The following is a 24,655-nucleotide window of genomic DNA, read 5'->3' on the forward strand; positions in this document are numbered from 1 at the left end:
CTTAAAGGGGTACTCCAGTGGAAAACTTTTTTTTTCTTTAAACCAACTGGTGCCAGAAAGTTGAACAGATTTGTAAATTACTTTTATTAAAAAATCTTAATCCTTCCAGAACTTATTAGCTGCTGAATACCACAGAGGAAATTATTTTCTTTTTGGAGCACAGTGCTCTCTGCTGACATCTCTGTTCATTTTAGGAACTGTCCAGGGCAGCATATGTTTGTTATGGGGATTTTCTCCTACTCTGGACAGTTCTTAAAATGGACAGAGGTGTCAGCAGAGAGCACTGTGCTCGTGATTCAGCAGAGAGCTCTGTGTTCCAAAAATAAATAATTTCCTTCGTAGTATTCAGCAGCTAATAAGTACTGGAAGGATTTAGATTTTTTAATAGAAGTAATTTACAAAACTTTCTGGCACCAGTTGATTAAAAAAAAAAAGTTTTCCACCAGAGTACCCCTTTAAAAGGGTTGTCTCATCAGGAAACCTCTATCTATACACCCTATTAAATCTATGGACATCGCAGAGGAAGGGGGTCCCCTGTACAGCTTAACCACAGCTTAACCCCCCAAGGTTTGCAGATGGTTGCCGGAGGTTCTAGGATCCAGAACCACAGTGTCCAGTTATTTTAAGAGAAAAGGTTCCTTTGATGAGACAAAGCCTTTAAGCTGTATCTGCCTGAGATGAACATGTTAAGTCTATGGACATGGTGGAAAAGTGGACATAATTGCCGCGCTATGCTTAATAAGACTCAATCGGAAACACTTAAAATTCCAGACTCTCATAACTTAACAGAAGATTGACTGCCAAATGTAAAATGAGCGCTCTCCGCGAATATAACCCTGGGTGAAAGCAATCTGTGCAGGAAAGAAGCTGGCAAGCCATGCTGTGTGCTGTGCTACCGCTACAGGCGGGAGGGGCTGGCGTTACCTACAATGACCACCTGCTCCAAATTAACCTGGACCTGTTCAGGCAGCTGCGCCTGGCACATAATGGATGAGAGTCATTATAGATGGGCAGAATTAGCAAAGAAAAATAGCTTCTGGGAGAGAACACGCTTCCGCCCCCCAGGCATTGCCTCTAATGAAATCACAAGCTTCAATTTGTCTTTGGTGTGCGCAGTGCTACCGCTTCAGATACCGCTATCTGTACATACAGGCGACAGGTCCAAAAACTTAGAGATGTAAATCAGTGGTCTCAAACGATGGCCCTCCAGATGTTGCAAAACTTCAACTCCCAGCATGCCCGGACAGCCGTTGGCTGTCCGGGCATGCTGGGAGTTGAAGTTTTGCAACATCTGGAGGGCCACAGTTTGAGACCACTGATGAAAATCATCACAGGCAACATTATAATATGTATATTAATAATAGGTTATATGATTTTGTACGGAAGAGCTATATTTTAAAGGGCGTTTCTTGTAGTATTTTAAAGAAATTAAATAAAGCCTTTTGAGTTTTACTCCTATTGCTAGATCCATTTTGCCTTTGTTCTGGATATCCACATCAAGCATTGTCGGCCCAGTGCTGATCCGTACGAACTGCACAGAGGTGAGCTGGACTGTACAAATATTCACTGTCTGCTGGTCTTATCACTGCTAAAAGCCATTTAATGGTTTGCATCCCTTTAAGGGGTACTCCACCCCTATACATGTTATCACCTATTCAACAGGTAGGTGATAACATGTCCCAGCCGTCATGCCACCTCTCATAGACATGAATGGAGGGGGCGCGGCGTGATGTCACGATCACGGAAGCCCCAAGCTGGATAGGGAATAACATGTCTAGGGGCAGAGTACACCTTAAAGGGGTACTCCGGTGGAAGAAAAAAAAAATTAAAATCCACTGGTGCCAAAAAAGATTTGTAAATGACTTACATAAAAAAATCTTAATCCTTCCAATACTTATCAGCTGCTGTATGCTCCACAGGAAGTTCTTTTCTTTTTTAATTTCTTCCCAGTCTGACCACAGTGCTCTCTGCTGACACCTCTGTCCGTGTCAGGAACTGTCCAGAGCAGAAACAAATTCCCATAGCAAACCTATCCTATCCTGGGCAGTTCCTGATATGGACAGAGGTGTCAGCAGAGAGCACTGTGGTCAGACAGAAACGAAATTCAAAAAGAAAAGAACTTCCTGTGGAGCATACAGCAGCTAAGTACTGGAAGGATTAAGATTTTTTTAATAGAAGTAATTTACAAATCTGTTTAACTTTCTGGCACCAGTTGATTTGGAAAAAAATTGTAACCCTTTAAGATCACGGAAGCCCCAAGCTGGATAGGGGATAACATGTCTAGGGGCGGAGTACTCCTTTAAAATCACTATATAAATGATTTGTATACAAAAGACGACAGGGATGGCAAAGCCAACATTATCAATATTATCCAAAATAATAAATAGAAAATACTGTAGTTATAATCATAAATGCAAAAAGAATCCGAAAATTGTAAAAGAAAAGAAAAGCTAAAGTTAAAAAGAACAAAAAAAACACACAAACCACTATAATAATTCTCATGGTACTGAGGTAATAACGCTTTTTCTTTGGAGCAGAACACCAAAAGGAGACTTAGGTTATGTTCACACGCGCGGGGAAGATTGGCATTAGTGTGAATGAGTCTTTCCGCGAGACCCATTCACACTGAAGAATTTCAATGGCGGACAATTCCGCCGCTGAAATTGTTCCATGCAAAGAACATGTTCATTCTTTGCGCAGAAGTCCACAAGCACTGCATGGCCATCAATGGTGACGACACAGTGCCAAGCGGTCCTACAGATGAAGTATTTTCGGCAGCGCCCGCCAGATGGAATCTCCACTCGTGGAATTCTGAAAGTGGAGATTCCGCAATGTGAACATACCCTTAGGTTATGTTCACACTAAGGAATTGACAAGGAATCATGTCAGGAAATTAAGCATATCTGCCATCTTTTGCTTGGCAGGGAATTGGTGTGGAAATGGTGCAGAATTTGACACAAAATTTTAAGAGGAAATCAGAAAATGCTGTGGAGGAAGTTCAGCTAATTTGGGGCTTGATCTGCATGAAAATTCTGCTCCAAACTCATTTGGTCAGGAAAAATAAAGTCCCAATGGCTTCAATGGGCTTTTCCCCGTGAATTCTGCCAGAAAATAAGTTCAATCTTCTGGTGGAATATGATTCCGAGGGAAATTCCTCAGTGTGAACTGATCGATGGAAAGACCATTACATTCAAAGGAACTTTCATTGAAGGTGGAATTGGAGCTAAATACTGGCGTAGAATCACAGCAGTAAACATACCCTTATAAGTCTGGGAAAAAAGGATACGCAAAGTAGCTCGGAATCTGTTGGCGTTACATAAAAAAATGACTCTGCCCCAGAAGGAATAGAGCTTGTTCTCTGGTGTCACTTATTGGAGATGAGCATCGCTGCAAGTCAATTCTCTTAAAGGGAATCTGTCAAACATTTAGGGTGCTGTATATACATATACAAAATATAACCATAAAAGTTTAAAAAGTTAAATCTTTAAAAAGTCAAGGAGTGTTGAAGAGAATGATCCGGTGTCCGCCACGCTCTGGGGCCACAATGCCACGCACGCACTGCGAGTGATTAGGAACCTCTCTGACACACCACGCATGTGTCATAATAGCTCATTGGCTCCCTGCCTCTAGTGACAGCTCTGTTATTATTGGTGCCACATGATTTATAGGCACAGAACGTTGATCCAGGGATTTATTCTGATAGACGTATTTGAAGACGGGAGACTTTTTTTTCCTCTAGTATGGTGCGGTTGGCGTCAGCCTAATGTTTTTTTTTTTAATTTAATTTTATTTTTATTTTTTTGCCTTCCTCTGGATCAACACAGTGGGGAAACAATAGGGATATAGGTTGAACTTAATTGACTCTGGTCTTTTTTCAGCCTTATAAACTACAGAGAAGATTTATCAAAACCTGTGCAGAGGAAACGTTGACCAGTTGCCTATAGCAACCAATCAGATCCCTTCTTTCATTTAAAAAAAGGCATTTAAAAAATAAAAGAAGTGATCTCATTGGTTGCTGTGGCAACTGGTCAACTTCTTCTTTGCACAGGTTTTGATAAATCTCCCCCTATGTTACTATGAACTATGTGCAGGACAACTACACAGAGCTGCCATGGACAGGCAAGCCCTGTTTGTCAATCAATAGAAAGATTGGGAGTGACGTAAGTGGAGTTACAGCCCTGGAGCATAAAAGATCCCAGGCCACATCTTTAAGAAGGCTAGGACATGGCTGGGGATTTAATAATTTCTCAGAAGGGAAAGCAACCTATATGTAGACAGCGCTTTTGGGGTTGTTGCCCATGGTCAGTACAGAGCACTGTGCACCCAATAATACACAGAAAAAGTACAATTAATGGATACAGTATATGATATTTAGGAGCGTTCATTTAAATGATGTCACTAGATTGAAACACTCCATTGGAATCCTATGCAATACATATATTGCTTTGTTACTATTTGTATACGCAGCAAGATGGCAGAAACCTGGCACAATGAGGTTTATATGAATTTATTGATAATTCTCACATCCATCAGTTTACGCCGTATCAGGATGAGCAGCTCACTTTCAAGTCTTTGGCCCATTCTGGAGGTCTTTGGGAGTATCCAGCCAGCTCAGCCATCTTCTGCATTTGAAAAGGTCGCTGTAATACTTTCTGCAGTAGGTGAACCTGAGGCAGAGGGAAATATACACAGTTTTTTTTATTCCAAAGGAAGTCTGTCCAACTCCTTTCAGACTTCTGCAAACGTCATTGTACGGCCGTGTTCACATAAGTCAGTTTCTTTTATTTTCTTTCTGGTAAGCCCCTAAGGGCTCTATTTTATAGGACAATTATCTGCTAAACAGGCCGCAAATCACCATACGTAACAAGGCCAGTGATCAGATAGATAGATATATAGACAGACAGACAGGAGATAGATAGGAAATAGATAAATAGAGACAGACAGGAGAATACAGCAGCACACTGCTAGCACAAAGATACAGATAAAACATGAAATGCTATATTGCTACAATGAAAAATTGAGGTGCTTCGCTCACCATTTGGCTAGATAGTTTGGACCATCCCACAGCGATAAGATGACCTCATAGGGATGGACCCTACACATGTGCCTCTGCGCAATCAGTTACCAGGCTTGTAAGGTCTGAAACATCCAGCACCTTATAAGATGGATGAGGTGCAGGAACTAACATGGAGGTAGCCTCTCCCCCATATGTATAACACAAAAAAGCATAAGTTGGCCAGCACATACTGATTGCACAGAGGCACATTCACAGTGTAGGGTCCATCCCAATGAGGTCACCTTATCGCGGTGGGATGGTCCAAACTATTTGGCTGGAGCACCTCAATTTTTCATTGTAGCAATATAGCATTTCATGTTTTATCTGTATCTTTGTGCTAGCAGTGTGCTGCTGTATTCTCCTGTTTGTGTATATTTAGTCTAGCAGCGTGCACCTGTATGCCGGGTCCATGCAATAGTTTGGTATCAGTTTGCGCTGGCCAACTTATCCATTTTTTAGATAGATAGGTAAATAAATAGATATATAGGTAAATAGATCGATAGATAGACAGATATGAGATAGATAGATTTGAGATATATAGATAGCAAAAAGAAGATCACTACAGCACTCCAATGGTATGGAATAAAGTGAGGAGCGTTTATTCCATAAAAAAACAACAGGCAACATTTTAGTTGCTACAAGGTGCAGCCATTCTCAAGCCTTGTAGCAGGTGAAACGTTGCCTGTTGTTTTTAAATGGAATAAATGCTACTCACCTTATTTCGTACCATTGGAGTGCTGCAGTGATCTTTTTTATTTACTATCGTGAATTGGAGCCCTGAGACCTGGGAGTTCTATACTGGTTTGCACCCAACCAGATGTTTCATCAATGGGTGTGCTGCTACCTTCTTTGTTGTTGTTTTTTTCTCGATAGATAGATAGTTCTACTGTACCACAATATACTTTTCTGGAGGTATACAAAATGTTGACAAACAATGCAACATTTTCCAATCTCAAACTAACCTCTGAAAAGTCATTCTTCTCAGCCTTGCGAACTGCAGATTCCGCCATCCAGTTCCGTAGTATATATCTAGGGTTGGTCGCTGTAAATAAGTAACATTCATTGTTGATTACAGAGAAAGAAAACGATGTTCCCCTTTCCATATGACATATTAGGTCACATGGGTACTGGGGGAGAAGGGGTAACAGGCTCGGTAATCGAATGCCGATCTAGGAGACAAGTTGTGACCTCCATATTAGTTGGAGCAGAGAGCAACAGCAACTTGTGTCACACAGTTTTACATAACCACATATCACATGGTCGCCCATTTAGTTGAATGTAATACCACATACTGGTCATCCACAGCTCGAACCATTGGTACCCAATGGTTAAAGGGGATCTCTGTTACTAGACTCAGTCACAACAACCCTTTTAATACGACAGCAAAGGGAAGATACAGTAAAGAAGGCAGCACTGCCTCAGGTCTTACTTTTCATGCGTTGTCTTCTTTTAGAGTCAGACTCATCTGGATTACTAAGTGGAAAAAGAGATGTCAGATAAGATATCAGTAATGAGGAATCAACATTTCTTGTCAAACACCAACTGGAAGTAAAGTGACAGGTGCCTTGCCCCCTTTGTACACAGTGAAAGGCGTCCCCGCCCACCTCTCTTTGCTTCCTGACTTCACCAAGTAGATGTCTAAGTGACCATGGTCTGCTATGACAGCCGCAAACCCCTATTTCCCACATTAGACACCCCTAAAAGTAACATAGCTGGGGTATGTAGGAATATACCGATGAATATAAAAGGCTCTATGTAAGTGGTCGGGAATGATTTTAATGTGGAATCTAACACCGGTCATTCACAGAGTAAGCAGAAGCTGCATAAAGTTTTGCATTTAATGCAGTAGAGATGAGCGAACTTACAGTAAATTCGATTTGTCACGAACTTCTCGGCTCGGCAGCTGATGACTTTTCCTGCGTAAATTAGTTCAGCCTTCAGGTGCTCTGGTGGGCTGGAAAAGGTGGATACATTCCTAGGAAAGAGTCTCCTAGGACTGTATCCACCTTTTCCAGCCCACGGGAGCACCTGAAAGCTGAACTAATTTATGCAGGAAAAGTCATCAACTGCCGAGCAGAAAAGTTCGTGACGAATCAAATTTACTGTAAGTTCGCTCATCTCTACAGAACAGCTTTACATACAAAAACTTAGGAACCTAAAGTCCTGATATAGTACCGTACATGGCTATTCTGACTCTCGTGATTCCCTTTCTAGGTGCACAATTTACAGTTATGTTACACCCGCTTTATAGGTGTTTCAGGTACTATATGCATGACAAATATTCAGGAAAATATTGTGTTAGCCAAAATAATATACATTGCAACCAGGTATTGTTCCTAATTAAACTAAGTATCAGTGGTGGACTAAATGGGTTAGAGTGCTTTCCTAGTGCACTCTGCTTGTGTAAACATTAGTAAAACACATTGCCTGCATTTCTTCTCACAGTGAACAAGCCCTTTCAGAACACCATACAGCTCCAGAGACATAGAGCAATTTACTTCTTGTAGTACCTGAGACGTGAATATAACAGTTTCTCCCTACATCTATAAAGTGTCCCTCACCTGTGCAGCAATATAAAGTAAAACAGCATAAAGAAACCGAAGACAGTGTGAATGTTTACAATAGTGGATTCATAGCATTCTATTCCTGAAATAACCAATACAGCAAAAACAGGACCTCCAATGTGATGACGGGATTGAGAGCGCAGAACACCCAAGTAAAAGGAAATGAGGTTTATTCACCCATGATGCAAAGCGTTTCACAGATAGACTGCTTCATCAGGCATCAAATAACCAATAACCAACATACATCTCTTTTAATACTTACCAGGTCCAGTCACAGAGGGGGTGTCACTACGGCCGGAGCATTGGGACCTGGTAAGTATAGCTCCCCACCCAGGGGACTACTTACAGCAGGAAGACTTTTAAACTTCATCTCCTCACCATCCCTGCAGGCAGAAACGTCCCCTGGGGATGGTGAGGATAAAGATTTTACCACATATATATATAACTTTTTTTGCCAAGCATTATATATAGTAAAATCTACTGCTTGGATCCCTTTAAAACACACTGCCTTTTTAAATATGAAACTATTCAAGAAAAAATTCTGTTCATAAAGTTGTGATAGATCTGCCAGAAAGGTCTTCACTGAAAGAGAACATCTCATGATCTTGTTAAATGTTATAATCCTCCCAGTTCACTGCCCCCATCATGATAAACCACCCCCTGCCTTTATTTTTATTATTTTAAAATTTTCTTCCTTGATATTGCTCTGTATTTTCTGCTCAGTCTCAGTCAGATTCACAGACTAGGAAGGGGCGTTCCCCAGAAGGCTGTGACATCATCTGAAGCCATACAGGGGAGAACTTCCTCCCTCACTCTGCTACACACAGCCCAGAGCAGTTCAGTGTGTGAGATAAGCTATGACTGGATAAGGCTGCACACGCCCCCCTCAGTATTTCCTGTTTTTTTTCGACTTCTGCCAGGCCAGCAGGAGTCCAAAGTCTGTGCAAGAGATGGGGGAAATGTGCTCTGAACAAGTAGGGAGACACATAGTGGCAGCTTTTTTAAACACAAATAATACATAGGAAACGTCATTTTTTTTAAACAAAGTACTTATTATGATTTTTTATTTACCATAAAGAGTGCAATAGTAAAAATTTGTTTTAATGAGAGTGCCCATTGAACTTTGTTTATTACAATGGGATCCAGTGGGTATCTTTCAGGATTCTGTCTTTTAGCAAAAAATAAATGTTTCATGCTACAACACTGTATTTAACTTGATGGAAACCACCAATATGACATGTCAGATGTTATATGAATGTTTAGGTAAGTTTTAAAGCAGTGTTTTGCAACCAGTGTGCCTCCAGCTGTTCCAAAACTACAACCGTGTTTCCCCGAAAATAAACCCTACCCCAAAAGTAAGCCCTAGCAGGATTATCAGGGTGGGCTGCAATAAGCCCTACCCCGAAAATAAGACCTAGGCCAGGTGTAATCAACTGGCGGACTGCAGTCCAGGTCCGGACCATGGCCGCCAGTAATGCCTGCAGACCAGACCGGGGCAGGGACGCTGTCACTTTAAAACATCCGCGCGTATGCACGGCCGACGTCACAGAAGGAGATCCCGTACAGTACAAGGGAGGAAATGTGTAAGGTACCGTAATTTTTTATGGCAGAGGGGTGGGGGGCACTGTAGGAGTGTGGAGGACGATGGGGGAAGGGAAGAATTGGGGGCCTGTAGCAGTGTGGAGGATGGGGGGCTGTAGGAGTGTGGAGGATGGGGGGGCTGCAGGAGTGTGGAGGATGGGGGGGCTGCAGGAGTGTGGAGGATGGGGGGGGGTTGCAGGAGTGTGGAGGATGGAGGCTGCAGGAGTGTGAAGGATGGGGGGCTGCAGGAGTGTGGAGGATGGGGGGCTGTAGCAGTGTGGAAGATGGGGGGGTGCGGCATCCTCCACACTGATACAGCACCCAATCCTCCACACTGCTGCAGCCCCCCATCCTCCACACTCCTGCAGCCCCCCATAAATAAATAAGCCCTACCCTGAAAATAAGCCCTAGTGTGTTTTTTGGGACTAAAAAATTAATATAAGACCCGGTCTTATTTTCGGAGAAACACGGAACTACCAGCATGCTGGGAGTTTTAGTTTGGCAAAAACTGGAGGCACACTGCTTTAAACCATTGTTTTTCCTCTCATCTAGGGGAAATATTTAGTGTCTCATGGTGGTTCTGTGGGACCTTAAATATTTTGACTTACTATCCTTTCTACAAGAAGTACATTGTATACTCTTTGGTTAATTGATAACATGTTACTGGGTACATGTATACAAAGAGAATTCATTCACTTAAAACATTTATAATTTGCTTTTGTTTTTTTGCTTTTTTTCATTATTATTTATTTTAAATACCATAATCACTTAAAGTCGTCTACTGCACATTTTCCCCCTTGCGATCAGCTAATTATCCCCCTTTCCGGTGGATAGGGGATAAGTTTGGTTTGGCTGGACAACCCCTTTAAACAAGTACTACAGTGTAAGACAATTTTTCCCCTATCCAAAAGATAGTGTATATGTGTGTGATAGCGGGGGGGGGGGGGGGGGGGTGGTCCGACTGTTGGAACCCCCACAATTTCCTGCACGACGTGAGCAAGGGGCTAAGCACGTGTCCTCTCGTCATCTCTACAGGAGAGCCATAGATAACCGAGCGCTGTATACAAAAGTGTAAAATAAAATGTTTTCACAAATATAAATTAACCCCTTTCATAAAAAAAAGTTCAAATCAACCCCCTGTTTCCATTTTCCCCCTAAAAATGTAAATAAAATAAAAAGAAACATATTTGAAAAAGTCTTCAAAAAGTCCCATCAAAACAAACAAAATTGTACCAATAAAACCTATGGATCATGGCACAAAAAATTACCGATAACAGCTCAATAGGACGGAGCATAAAAAAGTTATATAGGCCAGAACTGGGAAATTTTTAGCATCCAAACATTTTTTTTCTTCACGTTTTTTATTTTTTTAAACTAGTAAATTATATATATATATATATATATATATATATATATATATATATATATGTATATATATAAAACTATGTAAAATTAGTATCGTTGTAATCATAGTGAAGGTAACATTTCAGTTTGACTATATGGTGAACAGCGTAAAAAAAGTACAATTAGTCCTGGAAAAAACAAGTGCCTGTAGGTGCAAAAATAGTTATTGTATTAAAAGGCAAGGAAAAAATGCCCTGTATTTAAATGGGCATGGTTTAGATTAAAAAACTTCTTATATGTTGTACATCTTGGCAAAACATTTATCTTTCTAATTGTTACGCCGAGCGCTCCGGGTCCCCGCTCCTCCCCGGAGCGCTCGCTTCACTCCCTCCGCTGCAGCGCTCCGGTCACGTCCTCTGACCCGGGGCGCTGCGATCCTGCTGCCAGCCGGGATGCGATTCGCGATGCGGGTAGCGCCCGCTCGCGATGCGCACCCCGGCTCCCCTACCTGACTCGCTCCCCGTCTGTTCTGTCCCGGCGCGCGCGGCCCCGCTCCCTAGGGCGCGCGCGCGCCGGGTCTCTGCGATTTAAAGGGCCACTGCGCCGCTGATTGGCGCAGTGGTTCCAATTAGGGTTTTCACCTGTGCACTTCCCTATATTACCTCACTTCCCTTGCACTCCCTTGCCGGATCTTGTTGCCTTAGTGCCAGTGAAAGCGTTCCTTGTGTGTTCCTTGCCTGTGTTTCCAGACCTTCTGCCGTTGCCCCTGACTACGATCCTTGCTGCCTGCCCCGACCTTCTGCTACGTCCGACCTTGCTTCTGCCTACTCCCTTGTACCGCGCCTATCTTCAGCAGCCAGAGAGGTGAGCCGTTGCTAGTGGATACGACCTGGTCACTACCGCCGCAGCAAGACCATCCCGCTTTGCGGCGGGCTCTGGTGAAAACCAGTAGTGGCTTAGAACCGGTCCACTAGCACGGTCCACGCCAATCCCTCTCTGGCACAGAGGGTCCACTACCTGCCAGCCGGCATCGTGACAGTAGATCCGGCCATGGATCCCGCTGAAGTTCCTCTGCCAGTTGTCGCTGACCTCACCACGGTGGTCGCCCAGCAGTCACAACAGATAGCGCAACAAGGCCAACAGCTGTCTCAACTGACCGTTATGCTACAACAGTTGCTACCACAGCTTCAGCAGTCATCTCCTCCGCCAGCTCCTGCACCTCCTCCGCAGCGAGTGGCCGCTCCTGGGATACGCTTATCCTTGCCGGATAAATTTGATGGGGACTCTAAGTTTTGCCGTGGCTTTCTTTCCCAATGTTCCCTGCATCTGGAGATGATGTCGGACCTGTTTCCCACTGAAAGGTCTAAGGTGGCTTTCGTAGTCAGTCTTCTGTCCGGAAAAGCCCTGTCATGGGCCACACCGCTCTGGGACCGCAATGACCCCGTCACTGCCTCTGTACACTCCTTCTTCTCGGAAATCCGAAGTGTCTTTGAGGAACCTGCCCGAGCCTCTTCTGCTGAGACTGCCCTGTTGAACCTGGTCCAGGGTAATTCTTCCGTTGGCGAGTATGCCGTACAATTCCGTACACTTGCTTCAGAATTGTCCTGGAATAATGAGGCCCTCTGCGCGACCTTCAAAAAAGGCCTATCCAGCAACATTAAAGATGTTCTGGCCGCACGAGGAATTCCTGCTAATCTACATGAACTTATTCACCTAGCCACTCGCATTGACATGCGTTTTTCTGAAAGGCGTCAGGAACTCCGCCAAGATATGGACTCTGTTCGCACGAGGCGTTTCGTCTCCTCGGCTCCTCTCTCCTCTGGTCCCCTGCAATCTGTTCCTGTGCCTCCCGCCGTGGAGGCTATGCAGGTCGACCGGTCTCGCCTGACACCTCAAGAGAGGACACGACGCCGTATGGAGAACCTCTGCCTGTACTGTGCTAGTACCGAACACTTCCTGAGGGATTGTCCTATCCGTCCTCCCCGCCTGGAAAGACGTACGCTGACTCCGCACAAAGGTGAGACAGTCCTTGATGTCTACTCTGCTTCTCCACGTCTTACTGTGCCTGTGCGGATGTCTGCCTCTGCCTTCTCCTTCTCTACAGTGGCCTTCTTGGACTCTGGATCTGCAGGAAATTTTATTTTGGCCTCGCTCGTCAACAGGTTCAACATCCCAGTGACCAGTCTCGCCAGACCCCTCTACATCAATTGTGTAAATAATGAAAGATTGGACTGTACCATACGTTTCCGCACGGAGCCCCTTCTTATGAGCATCGGATATCATCATGAGAGGATTGAACTTTTGGTCCTCCCCAATTGCACCTCGGAGATTCTCCTTGGACTTCCCTGGCTTCAACTCATCTCCCGCTTCTATTGGTGGCCGACTCTGGAGACGGATGTTGGGGACTTTGTGCGAGCCTGCACTATCTGTGCCCGGGATAAGACTCCTCGCCAGAAGCCCGCTGGTTTTCTTCATCCTCTGCCTGTCCCCGAACAGCCTTGGTCTCTGATTGGTATGGATTTTATTACTGATTTACCCCCTTCCCGTGGCAACACCGTTATTTGGGTGGTCGTTGATCGATTCTCCAAAATGGCACATTTCATCCCTCTTCCTGGTCTTCCTTCTGCGCCTCAGTTGGCTAAACAATTTTTTGTACACATTTTTCGTCTTCACGGGTTGCCTACGCAGATTGTCTCGGATAGAGGGGTCCAATTCGTGTCTAAATTCTGGAGGGCTCTCTGTAAACAACTCAAGATTAAATTAAATTTTTCCTCTGCATATCATCCCCAGTCCAATGGACAAGTAGAAAGAATTAACCAGATCCTGGGTGATTATTTGCGACATTTTGTTTCCTCCCGCCAGGATGACTGGGCAGATCTCCTTCCATGGGCCGAATTTTCGTATAACTTCAGGGTCTCTGAATCTTCCTCCAAATCCCCATTTTTCGTGGTGTACGGCCGTCACCCTCTTCCCCCCCTCCCTACCCCCTTGCCCTCTGGTCTGCCCGCTGTGGATGAAATTTCTCGTGACCTTTCCATTATATGGAGAGAGACCCAAAATTCTCTCTTACAGGCTTCTTCACGCATGAAGAGGTTCGCGGATAAGAAAAGAAGAGCTCCCCCCGTTTTTTCCCCTGGAGACAAGGTATGGCTCTCCGCTAAATATGTCCGCTTCCGTGTCCCTAGCTACAAGTTGGGACCACGCTATCTTGGTCCTTTCAAAATTTTGTGTCAAATTAATCCTGTCTCTTATAAACTTCTTCTTCCTCCTTCTCTTCGTATCCCTAATGCCTTTCACGTCTCTCTTCTCAAACTACTCATCCTCAACCGTTTTTCTCCCAAATCTGTTCCTCCCACTCCTGTTTCCGGCTCCTCGGACGTCTTCTCGGTCAAGGAAATTTTGGCTGCCAAAAAGGTCAGAGGGAAAAATTTTTTTTTAGTAGACTGGGAGGGTTGTGGTCCTGAAGAGAGATCCTGGGAACCTGAGGACAACATCCTTGACAAAAGTCTGCTCCTCAGGTTCTCAGGCTCCAAGAAGAGGGGGAGACCCAAGGGGGGGGGTACTGTTACGCCGAGCGCTCCGGGTCCCCGCTCCTCCCCGGAGCGCTCGCTTCACTCCCTCCGCTGCAGCGCTCCGGTCACGTCCTCTGACCCGGGGCGCTGCGATCCTGCTGCCAGCCGGGATGCGATTCGCGATGCGGGTAGCGCCCGCTCGCGATGCGCACCCCGGCTCCCCTACCTGACTCGCTCCCCGTCTGTTCTGTCCCGGCGCGCGCGGCCCCGCTCCCTAGGGCGCGCGCGCGCCGGGTCTCTGCGATTTAAAGGGCCACTGCGCCGCTGATTGGCGCAGTGGTTCCAATTAGGGTTTTCACCTGTGCACTTCCCTATATTACCTCACTTCCCTTGCACTCCCTTGCCGGATCTTGTTGCCTTAGTGCCAGTGAAAGCGTTCCTTGTGTGTTCCTTGCCTGTGTTTCCAGACCTTCTGCCGTTGCCCCTGACTACGATCCTTGCTGCCTGCCCCGACCTTCTGCTACGTCCGACCTTGCTTCTGCCTACTCCCTTGTACCGCGCCTATCTTCAGCAGCCAGAGAGGTGAGCCGTTGCTAGTGGATACGACCTGGTCACTACCGCCGCAGCAAGACCATCCCGCTTTGCGGCGGGCTCTGGTGAAAACCAGTAGTGGCTTAGAACCGGTCCACTAGCACGGTCCACGCCAATCCCTCTCTGGCACAGAGGGTCCACTACCTGCCAGCCGGCATCGTGACAGTAGATCCGGCCATGGATCCCGCTGAAGTTCCTCTGCCAGTTGTCGCTGACCTCACCACGGTGGTCGCCCAGCAGTCACAACAGATAGCGCAACAAGGCCAACAGCTGTCTCAACTGACCGTTATGCTACAACAGTTGCTACCACAGCTTCAGCAGTCATCTCCTCCGCCAGCTCCTGCACCTCCTCCGCAGCGAGTGGCCGCTCCTGGGATACGCTTATCCTTGCCGGATAAATTTGATGGGGACTCTAAGTTTTGCCGTGGCTTTCTTTCCCAATGTTCCCTGCATCTGGAGATGATGTCGGACCTGTTTCCCACTGAAAGGTCTAAGGTGGCTTTCGTAGTCAGTCTTCTGTCCGGAAAAGCCCTGTCATGGGCCACACCGCTCTGGGACCGCAATGACCCCGTCACTGCCTCTGTACACTCCTTCTTCTCGGAAATCCGAAGTGTCTTTGAGGAACCTGCCCGAGCCTCTTCTGCTGAGACTGCCCTGTTGAACCTGGTCCAGGGTAATTCTTCCGTTGGCGAGTATGCCGTACAATTCCGTACACTTGCTTCAGAATTGTCCTGGAATAATGAGGCCCTCTGCGCGACCTTCAAAAAAGGCCTATCCAGCAACATTAAAGATGTTCTGGCCGCACGAGGAATTCCTGCTAATCTACATGAACTTATTCACCTAGCCACTCGCATTGACATGCGTTTTTCTGAAAGGCGTCAGGAACTCCGCCAAGATATGGACTCTGTTCGCACGAGGCGTTTCGTCTCCTCGGCTCCTCTCTCCTCTGGTCCCCTGCAATCTGTTCCTGTGCCTCCCGCCGTGGAGGCTATGCAGGTCGACCGGTCTCGCCTGACACCTCAAGAGAGGACACGACGCCGTATGGAGAACCTCTGCCTGTACTGTGCTAGTACCGAACACTTCCTGAGGGATTGTCCTATCCGTCCTCCCCGCCTGGAAAGACGTACGCTGACTCCGCACAAAGGTGAGACAGTCCTTGATGTCTACTCTGCTTCTCCACGTCTTACTGTGCCTGTGCGGATGTCTGCCTCTGCCTTCTCCTTCTCTACAGTGGCCTTCTTGGACTCTGGATCTGCAGGAAATTTTATTTTGGCCTCGCTCGTCAACAGGTTCAACATCCCAGTGACCAGTCTCGCCAGACCCCTCTACATCAATTGTGTAAATAATGAAAGATTGGACTGTACCATACGTTTCCGCACGGAGCCCCTTCTTATGAGCATCGGATATCATCATGAGAGGATTGAACTTTTGGTCCTCCCCAATTGCACCTCGGAGATTCTCCTTGGACTTCCCTGGCTTCAACTCATCTCCCGCTTCTATTGGTGGCCGACTCTGGAGACGGATGTTGGGGACTTTGTGCGAGCCTGCACTATCTGTGCCCGGGATAAGACTCCTCGCCAGAAGCCCGCTGGTTTTCTTCATCCTCTGCCTGTCCCCGAACAGCCTTGGTCTCTGATTGGTATGGATTTTATTACTGATTTACCCCCTTCCCGTGGCAACACCGTTATTTGGGTGGTCGTTGATCGATTCTCCAAAATGGCACATTTCATCCCTCTTCCTGGTCTTCCTTCTGCGCCTCAGTTGGCTAAACAATTTTTTGTACACATTTTTCGTCTTCACGGGTTGCCTACGCAGATTGTCTCGGATAGAGGGGTCCAATTCGTGTCTAAATTCTGGAGGGCTCTCTGTAAACAACTCAAGATTAAATTAAATTTTTCCTCTGCATATCATCCCCAGTCCAATGGACAAGTAGAAAGAATTAACCAGATCCTGGGTGATTATTTGCGACATTTTGTTTCCTCCCGCCAGGATGACTGGGCAGATCTCCTTCCATGGGCCGAATTTTCGTATAACTTCAGGGTCTCTGAATCTTCCTCCAAATCCCCATTTTTCGTGGTGTACGGCCGTCACCCTCTTCCCCCCCTCCCTACCCCCTTGCCCTCTGGTCTGCCCGCTGTGGATGAAATTTCTCGTGACCTTTCCATTATATGGAGAGAGACCCAAAATTCTCTCTTACAGGCTTCTTCACGCATGAAGAGGTTCGCGGATAAGAAAAGAAGAGCTCCCCCCGTTTTTTCCCCTGGAGACAAGGTATGGCTCTCCGCTAAATATGTCCGCTTCCGTGTCCCTAGCTACAAGTTGGGACCACGCTATCTTGGTCCTTTCAAAATTTTGTGTCAAATTAATCCTGTCTCTTATAAACTTCTTCTTCCTCCTTCTCTTCGTATCCCTAATGCCTTTCACGTCTCTCTTCTCAAACTACTCATCCTCAACCGTTTTTCTCCCAAATCTGTTCCTCCCACTCCTGTTTCCGGCTCCTCGGACGTCTTCTCGGTCAAGGAAATTTTGGCTGCCAAAAAGGTCAGAGGGAAAAATTTTTTTTTAGTAGACTGGGAGGGTTGTGGTCCTGAAGAGAGATCCTGGGAACCTGAGGACAACATCCTTGACAAAAGTCTGCTCCTCAGGTTCTCAGGCTCCAAGAAGAGGGGGAGACCCAAGGGGGGGGGTACTGTTACGCCGAGCGCTCCGGGTCCCCGCTCCTCCCCGGAGCGCTCGCTTCACTCCCTCCGCTGCAGCGCTCCGGTCACGTCCTCTGACCCGGGGCGCTGCGATCCTGCTGCCAGCCGGGATGCGATTCGCGATGCGGGTAGCGCCCGCTCGCGATGCGCACCCCGGCTCCCCTACCTGACTCGCTCCCCGTCTGTTCTGTCCCGGCGCGCGCGGCCCCGCTCCCTAGGGCGCGCGCGCGCCGGGTCTCTGCGATTTAAAGGGCCACTGCGCCGCTGATTGGCGCAGTGGTTCCAATTAGGGTTTTCACCTGTGCACTTCCCTATATTACCTCACTTCCCTTGCACTCCCTTGCCGGATCTTGTTGCCTTAGTGCCAGTGAAAGCGTTCCTTGTGTGTTCCTTGCCTGTGTTTCCAGACCTTCTGCCGTTGCCCCTGACTACGATCCTTGCTGCCTGCCCCGACCTTCTGCTACGTCCGACCTTGCTTCTGCCTACTCCCTTGTACCGCGCCTATCTTCAGCAGCCAGAGAGGTGAGCCGTTGCTAGTGGATACGACCTGGTCACTACCGCCGCAGCAAGACCATCCCGCTTTGCGGCGGGCTCTGGTGAAAACCAGTAGTGGCTTAGAACCGGTCCACTAGCACGGTCCACGCCAATCCCTCTCTGGCACAGAGGGTCCACTACCTGCCAGCCGGCATCGTGACACTAATATACTTCATATGGATATAATGGCTTATAAAAAAAAACACAACTAACATAATCTTTGTCCAAGATAACATGCACGGCCCAGGCATGGACAAAGTCCAGTTATTGAGGGTGGGACTAGCACTCCTCTGTGCTCACTCCTGTCCTATCAGACTGCAGCATGAAAACAGAGAGGAGGAGGTTACAGAGCCTGCAGTGATTGGATGCACAGAAGACTGTGGAGGAAGTGAATGCATATGAGGACCCCCCCCCCCAAAAGAAAAAAATACACAATGAAAAAGCAAGTGAGCAGCAGATGTATTTGTGAGAGAAATATAGGTGCTAGACAAATATACATTATATGTACATGATCAGAATTAGGTACTGAGTAACATATAACTTTTTAATAGGTGCTTTTTAATGGTTAACCCATTGGTGGTCACCAACTTGTGGCTTTCATGCTTTAGCAAAACTATAACTCCCAGCATGCAAATGGAATGATAGAAGTGTGTAGTTTTGCATCTGGTTAGGAAACATTGCTTTAGATGTATCTCCAGTTCTGGGCGGACATGTTATTTTTGTAGTATTGAGCGCACATTCAGATAGTGCTAACCCACAGCCTGTCCTATTACAGTAGCAGCTTCCTCCTTCTCATCATTTACGCTCCTGTATAAGTTCTTGGGTTGCACCATAAACATATAAATATACACATCTTCCAGTAACATCTTCCTTGTGTTCTCTTTGGGATCTCTACATGAATACAGCGCAATAAAAGGGGACGGTATGTATTGCTCCTGCAGCTACTGGATACTTGTTGCGCTAAGCATCTGGAAGTACTCGAAGATGTCGGGTTCCAGCTTCGTCACACACCATTAACTTAATAACAATGCAGATGGCGGTATTTTTTATACACATGTTAAAAGTCATTTAAACACCATCAATTTCTGACGTGAAATCCATGTATACATATACATTCCTTCCCTTGTTTTGTCAAACGCCAATGGAAGCAGAATGATCGCTAATTGAGTATTAATAAGCTGATAACAAAGCGCCCCCTACTGGAATTCCTGGCGATCGGCTGTAATCTATGGCAGTAATTGTTCAATTTCCCTGCAGTGTCCCCGGAGGGGAAATAAAGCATTACACAGTGTCCATTCACATCATTGTGTTGTCTGTGTGATGCAGGACAGGACTGGTCCTCCAGACTGAGAAGGACACTCTTTGAAGCCGATTTTTTATCTGGATAAAAGATGGGGATCCTAAACAGAGGACTCTTTCTCTATTAACTTATAGGTCCTTAAAGGCTATATGAAAATGTTTTTTGTTTTTTTTTACTGGACAACCCATTTTAAGAGGTTCTCTAAAAAGAAGCATTTATAACAGTGGTCTTTAAACTGTCACCTCCAGCTGTTGCAAGACTACAACTACCAGCATGCCCGGACAGCCAATGGCTGTCCAGGCATGCTGGGAGTTGTAGTTTTGCAACAGAAGCCTGGCGGTGGAACATGCATTGGGGTCTGAGGTGGAGGTCTGGACCCAGAGCTTGAATTTTTGATTTTGGGTTTTTATTGTATTTATCTGCTATTTATTGCACCACCACATTTTGGTATCTTATTGTATTGTGATTTAGTACTTGCTACCGTTACAATTGCTATAGTCAGATAATTTTTTATTTTAATTGACATACAACCAGGTTATATATTAGGTTAGACTTTAACCTCCCCACCATACGTGTTTTTACTTGTTGTCATTTGCATTCAACAAAGATCGATTAGGCTATGTTTACATTACGGAATCTCCGGACAGAAATATTCGCCTGGCGATGACTGAATCAGCCTGTGCTACAACCACGTGGACATTGTCCCCATAGATGGCAATGTATTCCTTGCGGATTCTGCCGAGAGAATGAACAGGATCTTTCTTTTGTTAATTTCCGCCACGAAAATTCAGTTGTGTGCACTGTGCAGCCGAATCCCATTGGCAGCAAAGGCACCGGAAAATTCTGTTTTGAAATTCCGCTAGGAATTTCCGTAGTGTGAACCCGGCTTTATTATTGTTACATTTGGTGTGCCAGGTTATTTTGCAGGATATAGGAAAAACTGTGAATTTCTCTGAGCAGTGGTTTACATGGGGGATGGGGGGGGGGGGGACGGAGCTTCAGGGCACAACCGTGTGGAAATAAGTCACATGTTATTTCTTTTTTGGAGTCAAGGGGAGCTTGTGCTACGTCTCTCGGCACTGATCTGGGCAGAAGGGGTGGGAGAGCAGTCTGGACTTACAATTTAGCGGTACGTACACATGGGCAGATGTTGTACGTGTTTAGAAAGATAAGCAGCAGATTACATTGACTTCAATAGGGTCTGCTGCTGAATTTCCGCCACGGAAAATTTGCTATGGCTGAAACCCGATGTGTGAAACTCGTAGTAGATTCTGTCTGGGTGACCGTACTCTTACGAGTTTATCTAGGAAAACTTAATAATTTGCAGTATGCCTCCCTATGCAGTAAGACAACAAAAGCCTGCATACTTACCTCACCCACTCCCCCAGCACTGCAGAAGAAAAGCACAAGAGTGGCAACCAGAAGACACAACAGCAGCACAGGGGGAGTAGGTGAGGTAAGTATGCAGGCTTTTGTTGTTTCAATGCATGGGAAAGCATAGGGTTACCGTAACTATTGTTTTTTTCTGGAAAACCCCTAAAAGGTAGGGTCACGTTTGCCTCTATTTTTTGTATTTGCTGCTGGTATTTTCCTACACAATGAAGTCAATGGGTAGCAAAATCAGCTAAATATTTTATTACCCTTAGACTTCAATGGGTAGTAATATACACAGCAGCAAATATGCAGCATAATACAACACGTGTGACCCTACCCTAAGGCTAGGTTCAGACTACGGAATCTCCGGGCAGAAAATTTCCGTCCGGAGATTCCGAGTGCGGCCAGCGCTGACTGAATCAGTCGGCGCTAGGACCGTGCGGACACTGCAATCTCCAATAGACTGCAATGCCAAGAAAGAGCAACGCCATTCTTCAAGCGGAAATTTCCAAGCGGATTTTCCGTTCACAAATTCCACTTCACAAATTCCGAAGTGTGAATTTGTGAACGGAAACCCATTCACTACACTATGCATTTTAGCAAGCGGAATTTCCGCCTGCAATTTCAAAGCGGAATTGCAGGCGGAAATTCCGTAGTCTGAACCTAGCCTAAAGGTTCTGTTCACGTTTACATTTTAGGTTTCTGTTAGGGGGACCCATATTTTTGATGGTAAAAACTGTAGCGCTGTCATGGCCATTAAAAATAATGTAACCCTGATAGATGCCACAATAAGTCAATAGGGCCCATCGCTAGTATGATTTGGTAGAGCTATCATAGCTCCGTTATACATGCAAATCATGACACATATTTCAACAGAGCCTAAAGATTCATGACTTTATTATATAGTTTTTACCTTTTTATTCTCTGTAGGTATGCAGTTACCCAAGCTGGGAAATCCTTGTGTTGGCTAATATCATGGAGCGCCCAGAATTCCTTTCAGAATAAACAAAGACATAAAAGCATCAGGTTGGCGACACATAGCAACAACAAGAAATATTATAAATCACTCCTGCTCAAATACTTATTCCAATCAATTGGAAAGCAAGGCCAATAAAGGAGCAGGATCAATATCACAGCAACATAATCACGGGCCATGGGTTATAGCGGTGACATTGGTGGTGGGTTCCCATTGGGATATAACCTTGTAGTGAACTTAATTGTATATGCTGTAATAAGTGAATACAACACATAATAAATATAAATAAATAATAAAGGCATTTTCTGTGACGTTAAAGAAGCACTTCGGGTTTGTTTGTTTGTTTTTTGCCCATATCATGCACCCTCGCCTTCACGAGTCCTATAGTGCTATCAGTTTCTTTCATTTCTGTAACTGGGTCCTGTGATCACCAGCCTGACCTACAGTGTTTAATGTGTCGGAAGATATGGTCCTGGGGCAGCAGACTTCTAGTGAACTACAGGATGACATAATCACCTACCAGAATCTCCTGGCAGCTTCCAGAACTATCTGTATACTGCTACAGCGGCTAACTCACACGTTGCATTATTGCCAAGCTTTTTCAGGTTTTTTTGCCATGATTTTTTTAAAGTCACAACAAAAAATGCAACTTTTTTTTTATTTTGCAATAGCTGGAGGCACACTGGTTGGGAAAGACAGCCATAAAGAATTAAAAATAGTATGGGATCTATAACACATATTTTGTCTTGCATAACAAAATATGTCATGTTAAAGGGGTACTCCACTGGCCCTTTAACATGGCCCTTTAACTACCCCCTTAACATGGCCTGAGTCTGGCAGATACCTCAGGAATGGCAGGACTCCTTAGCTCCTTATCTGTTATCTCACTCAGCTGACGAAATGACATTGTAAAATCAGCCTTTGTGTCTTCCATCATCTGCATGGAGAAAAAACACAAATACACAGTGATATTCTGCTCAATCTGAACATCCTATTCACACTGCCCCCTGCTGGATATAACATACATTTAGGAAAGACACAATCAGCATCAAGTCTTCTTCCCTTGCACCTAAAAATCCCAGTTTGGCGCTAAAGAGCTCTGTGAATCTAGAAGGAAGAAGAAGAACATCCTGAGATTGTAGACCAACCCAGATCAGGAGGAGATGATTCAAATTACTAACATACCTCTGGTAATATAGATCTGGAAATCCTGCAAGAATTTGGGAAGCTCTGAAATGAAATTGTATCTAGTTAGTATACCAGCCTGTTGCAGATAGAGGGTACGGATATGTCTGCCACCATTTTGACTACTACAATGCATTTGTAAAAAAAATAAAAAATAAAAAAAAAAGAACCAATTTGTTCTGCATAAAAATAATAAAAAGAAGCAATTTGTTCTGCATAAAAATAATACTGTTTTTTTTTTTGGGATACAGCTCTTATGCAGGCAAATGTGTCTCCATGGCTACAGACTACAAACAAATCCTATGTGTAGTCTGATTCTGCAGTTGTGTTATTTACGTCTTTCTAATCTAATATACTGTATTTATTTTATTTATAACAATACATATATGGTAAAATAATATGCATTTACATTAGTTATTACAATAATAATTATAATAATAAAAATGGGCATTAAAGGGGTATTCTAGGATCTTTTTTCTCCAGTCTTGGAGCACAAGATGTCAAGTTATAATACAGTGTAATACGTTTCTATTACCTCCATGCGCCGCTTTGTCCTGTTTCATGCACAGGACCCACACCCCAAAGTGCTGTAATTAGAGATGAGCGAATTTATAGTAAATTCGATTCGTCACGAACTTCTCGGCTCGGCAGTTGATGACTTATCCTGCATAAATTAGTTCAGCTTTCAGGTGCTCCCGTGGGCTGGAAAAGGTGGATACAGTCCTAGGAAAGAGTCTCCTAGGAATGTATCCACCTTTTCCAGCCAACGGGAGCACCTGAAAGCTGAACTAATTTATGCAGGAAAAGTCATCAACTGCCGAGCCGAGAAGTTTGTGACGAATCGAATTTACTGTAAATTCGCTCATCTCTAGTTGTAATACAAGTCTTTTAGTTTTACTATTGTCTCTGATCTTTCCCAGCACTCCATGCGGCCAGAGACATTATGTCATAAGTCATATGGTCTCCCAGGACGTGGCTATAAGGCTGTGGGTGGGTGGATAGCAGGATGGAAGGGATTTACTAAAGCAGTGTTTCCCAACCAGGGTGCCTCCAGCTGTTGCAAAACAACAACTCCCAGCATGCTCGGACAGCCAAAGGCTGTCCGAGCATGCTGGGAGTTGTAGTTTTGCAACATCTGGGGCCCCTGGTTGGGAAACACTGTACTAAAGTATTGTCATACACCCACCCACTGCAGCATAGCCAAGCCTCCTTAAAGGGGTATTCCAGGAAAAAAACTTTTGTTTATTTTATTTATTTTTTTCTAGATCAATTGGCTCCAGAAAGTTAAACAGGTGTGTAAATTACTTCTATAAAAAAAAATCTTAATTCTTCCAATAGTTATCAGCTGCTGAAGTTGAGTTGTTCTTGTCTGTTTGACAACATTGCTCTCTGCTGACACCTCTGTCTGTCTCAGGAACTGTCCAGAGCATAAGAGGTTTGCTATGGGGATTTGCTCCGACTCTGAACAGCTCCCGAGACAGGTGTCATCAGAGAGCACTTAGACAGAAAAGAACAACTCAATTTCAGCTGCTGATAAGCACTGGAAGGATTAAGATTTTTTAATAGAAAAAATTTACAAATCTGTTTAACTTTCTGGAGCCAGTTGATATATTAAAAAAAAAGTTTTTTCCTGGATAACCCCTTTAAGACCATGTAACTTATGACATTTTGTGGTTAGCACAGTTGCCTTGCAGCGCTGGTGTCCTAGGTTCAAATCCAACCAAGGACAACATCCCACAGGGGACACAATACAAAGACATAATAGGTGAATTTGGGGACCAATTTGAGTGAACAGTGTTCAGCTCTGCAGAAAATGTGTGCGCTACATAAATAAAGAATTATTATTATCATCTAATGGGAACCAACGCGCTCGTTGCAGGAAGTGCAGCCTGTTCACTTCTTCCAGAAACACCACTGTCTAGTGGCTGGCAGCTATACC

General features: G+C 45.1%; 1 protein-coding gene across 3 annotated transcripts in view; it reads right to left on the reverse strand.

Moving 5' to 3' along the window:
- Positions 1–4,464: 4,464 nt before the first annotated feature.
- LOC130273099 (protein adenylyltransferase SelO-like) overlaps positions 4,465–24,655 on the reverse strand; it is a 66,692-nt gene continuing 46,501 nt past the window's right edge. For 2 of the 3 annotated variants that reach the window (XM_056519350.1, XM_056519351.1), the window contains exons 14-20: positions 22,717–22,761; positions 22,557–22,638; positions 22,376–22,468; positions 21,469–21,548; positions 6,486–6,529; positions 6,019–6,098; positions 4,465–4,667 (exon numbers count right to left, since the gene is read on the reverse strand). In XM_056519350.1, the coding sequence (XP_056375325.1) occupies positions 4,545–4,667; positions 6,019–6,098; positions 6,486–6,529; positions 21,469–21,548; positions 22,376–22,468; positions 22,557–22,638; positions 22,717–22,761 (547 nt within the window). In that variant the 3' untranslated portion in view covers positions 4,465–4,544. The remainder of the gene's footprint in view (positions 4,668–6,018; positions 6,099–6,485; positions 6,530–21,468; positions 21,549–22,375; positions 22,469–22,556; positions 22,639–22,716; positions 22,762–24,655) is intronic. The other variant, XR_008843870.1, reaches the window with a different exon arrangement.

Source organism: Hyla sarda, chromosome 5 (genome assembly GCF_029499605.1).
Source record: "Hyla sarda isolate aHylSar1 chromosome 5, aHylSar1.hap1, whole genome shotgun sequence".
Lineage (NCBI taxonomy): Eukaryota > Metazoa > Chordata > Amphibia > Anura > Hylidae > Hyla > Hyla sarda.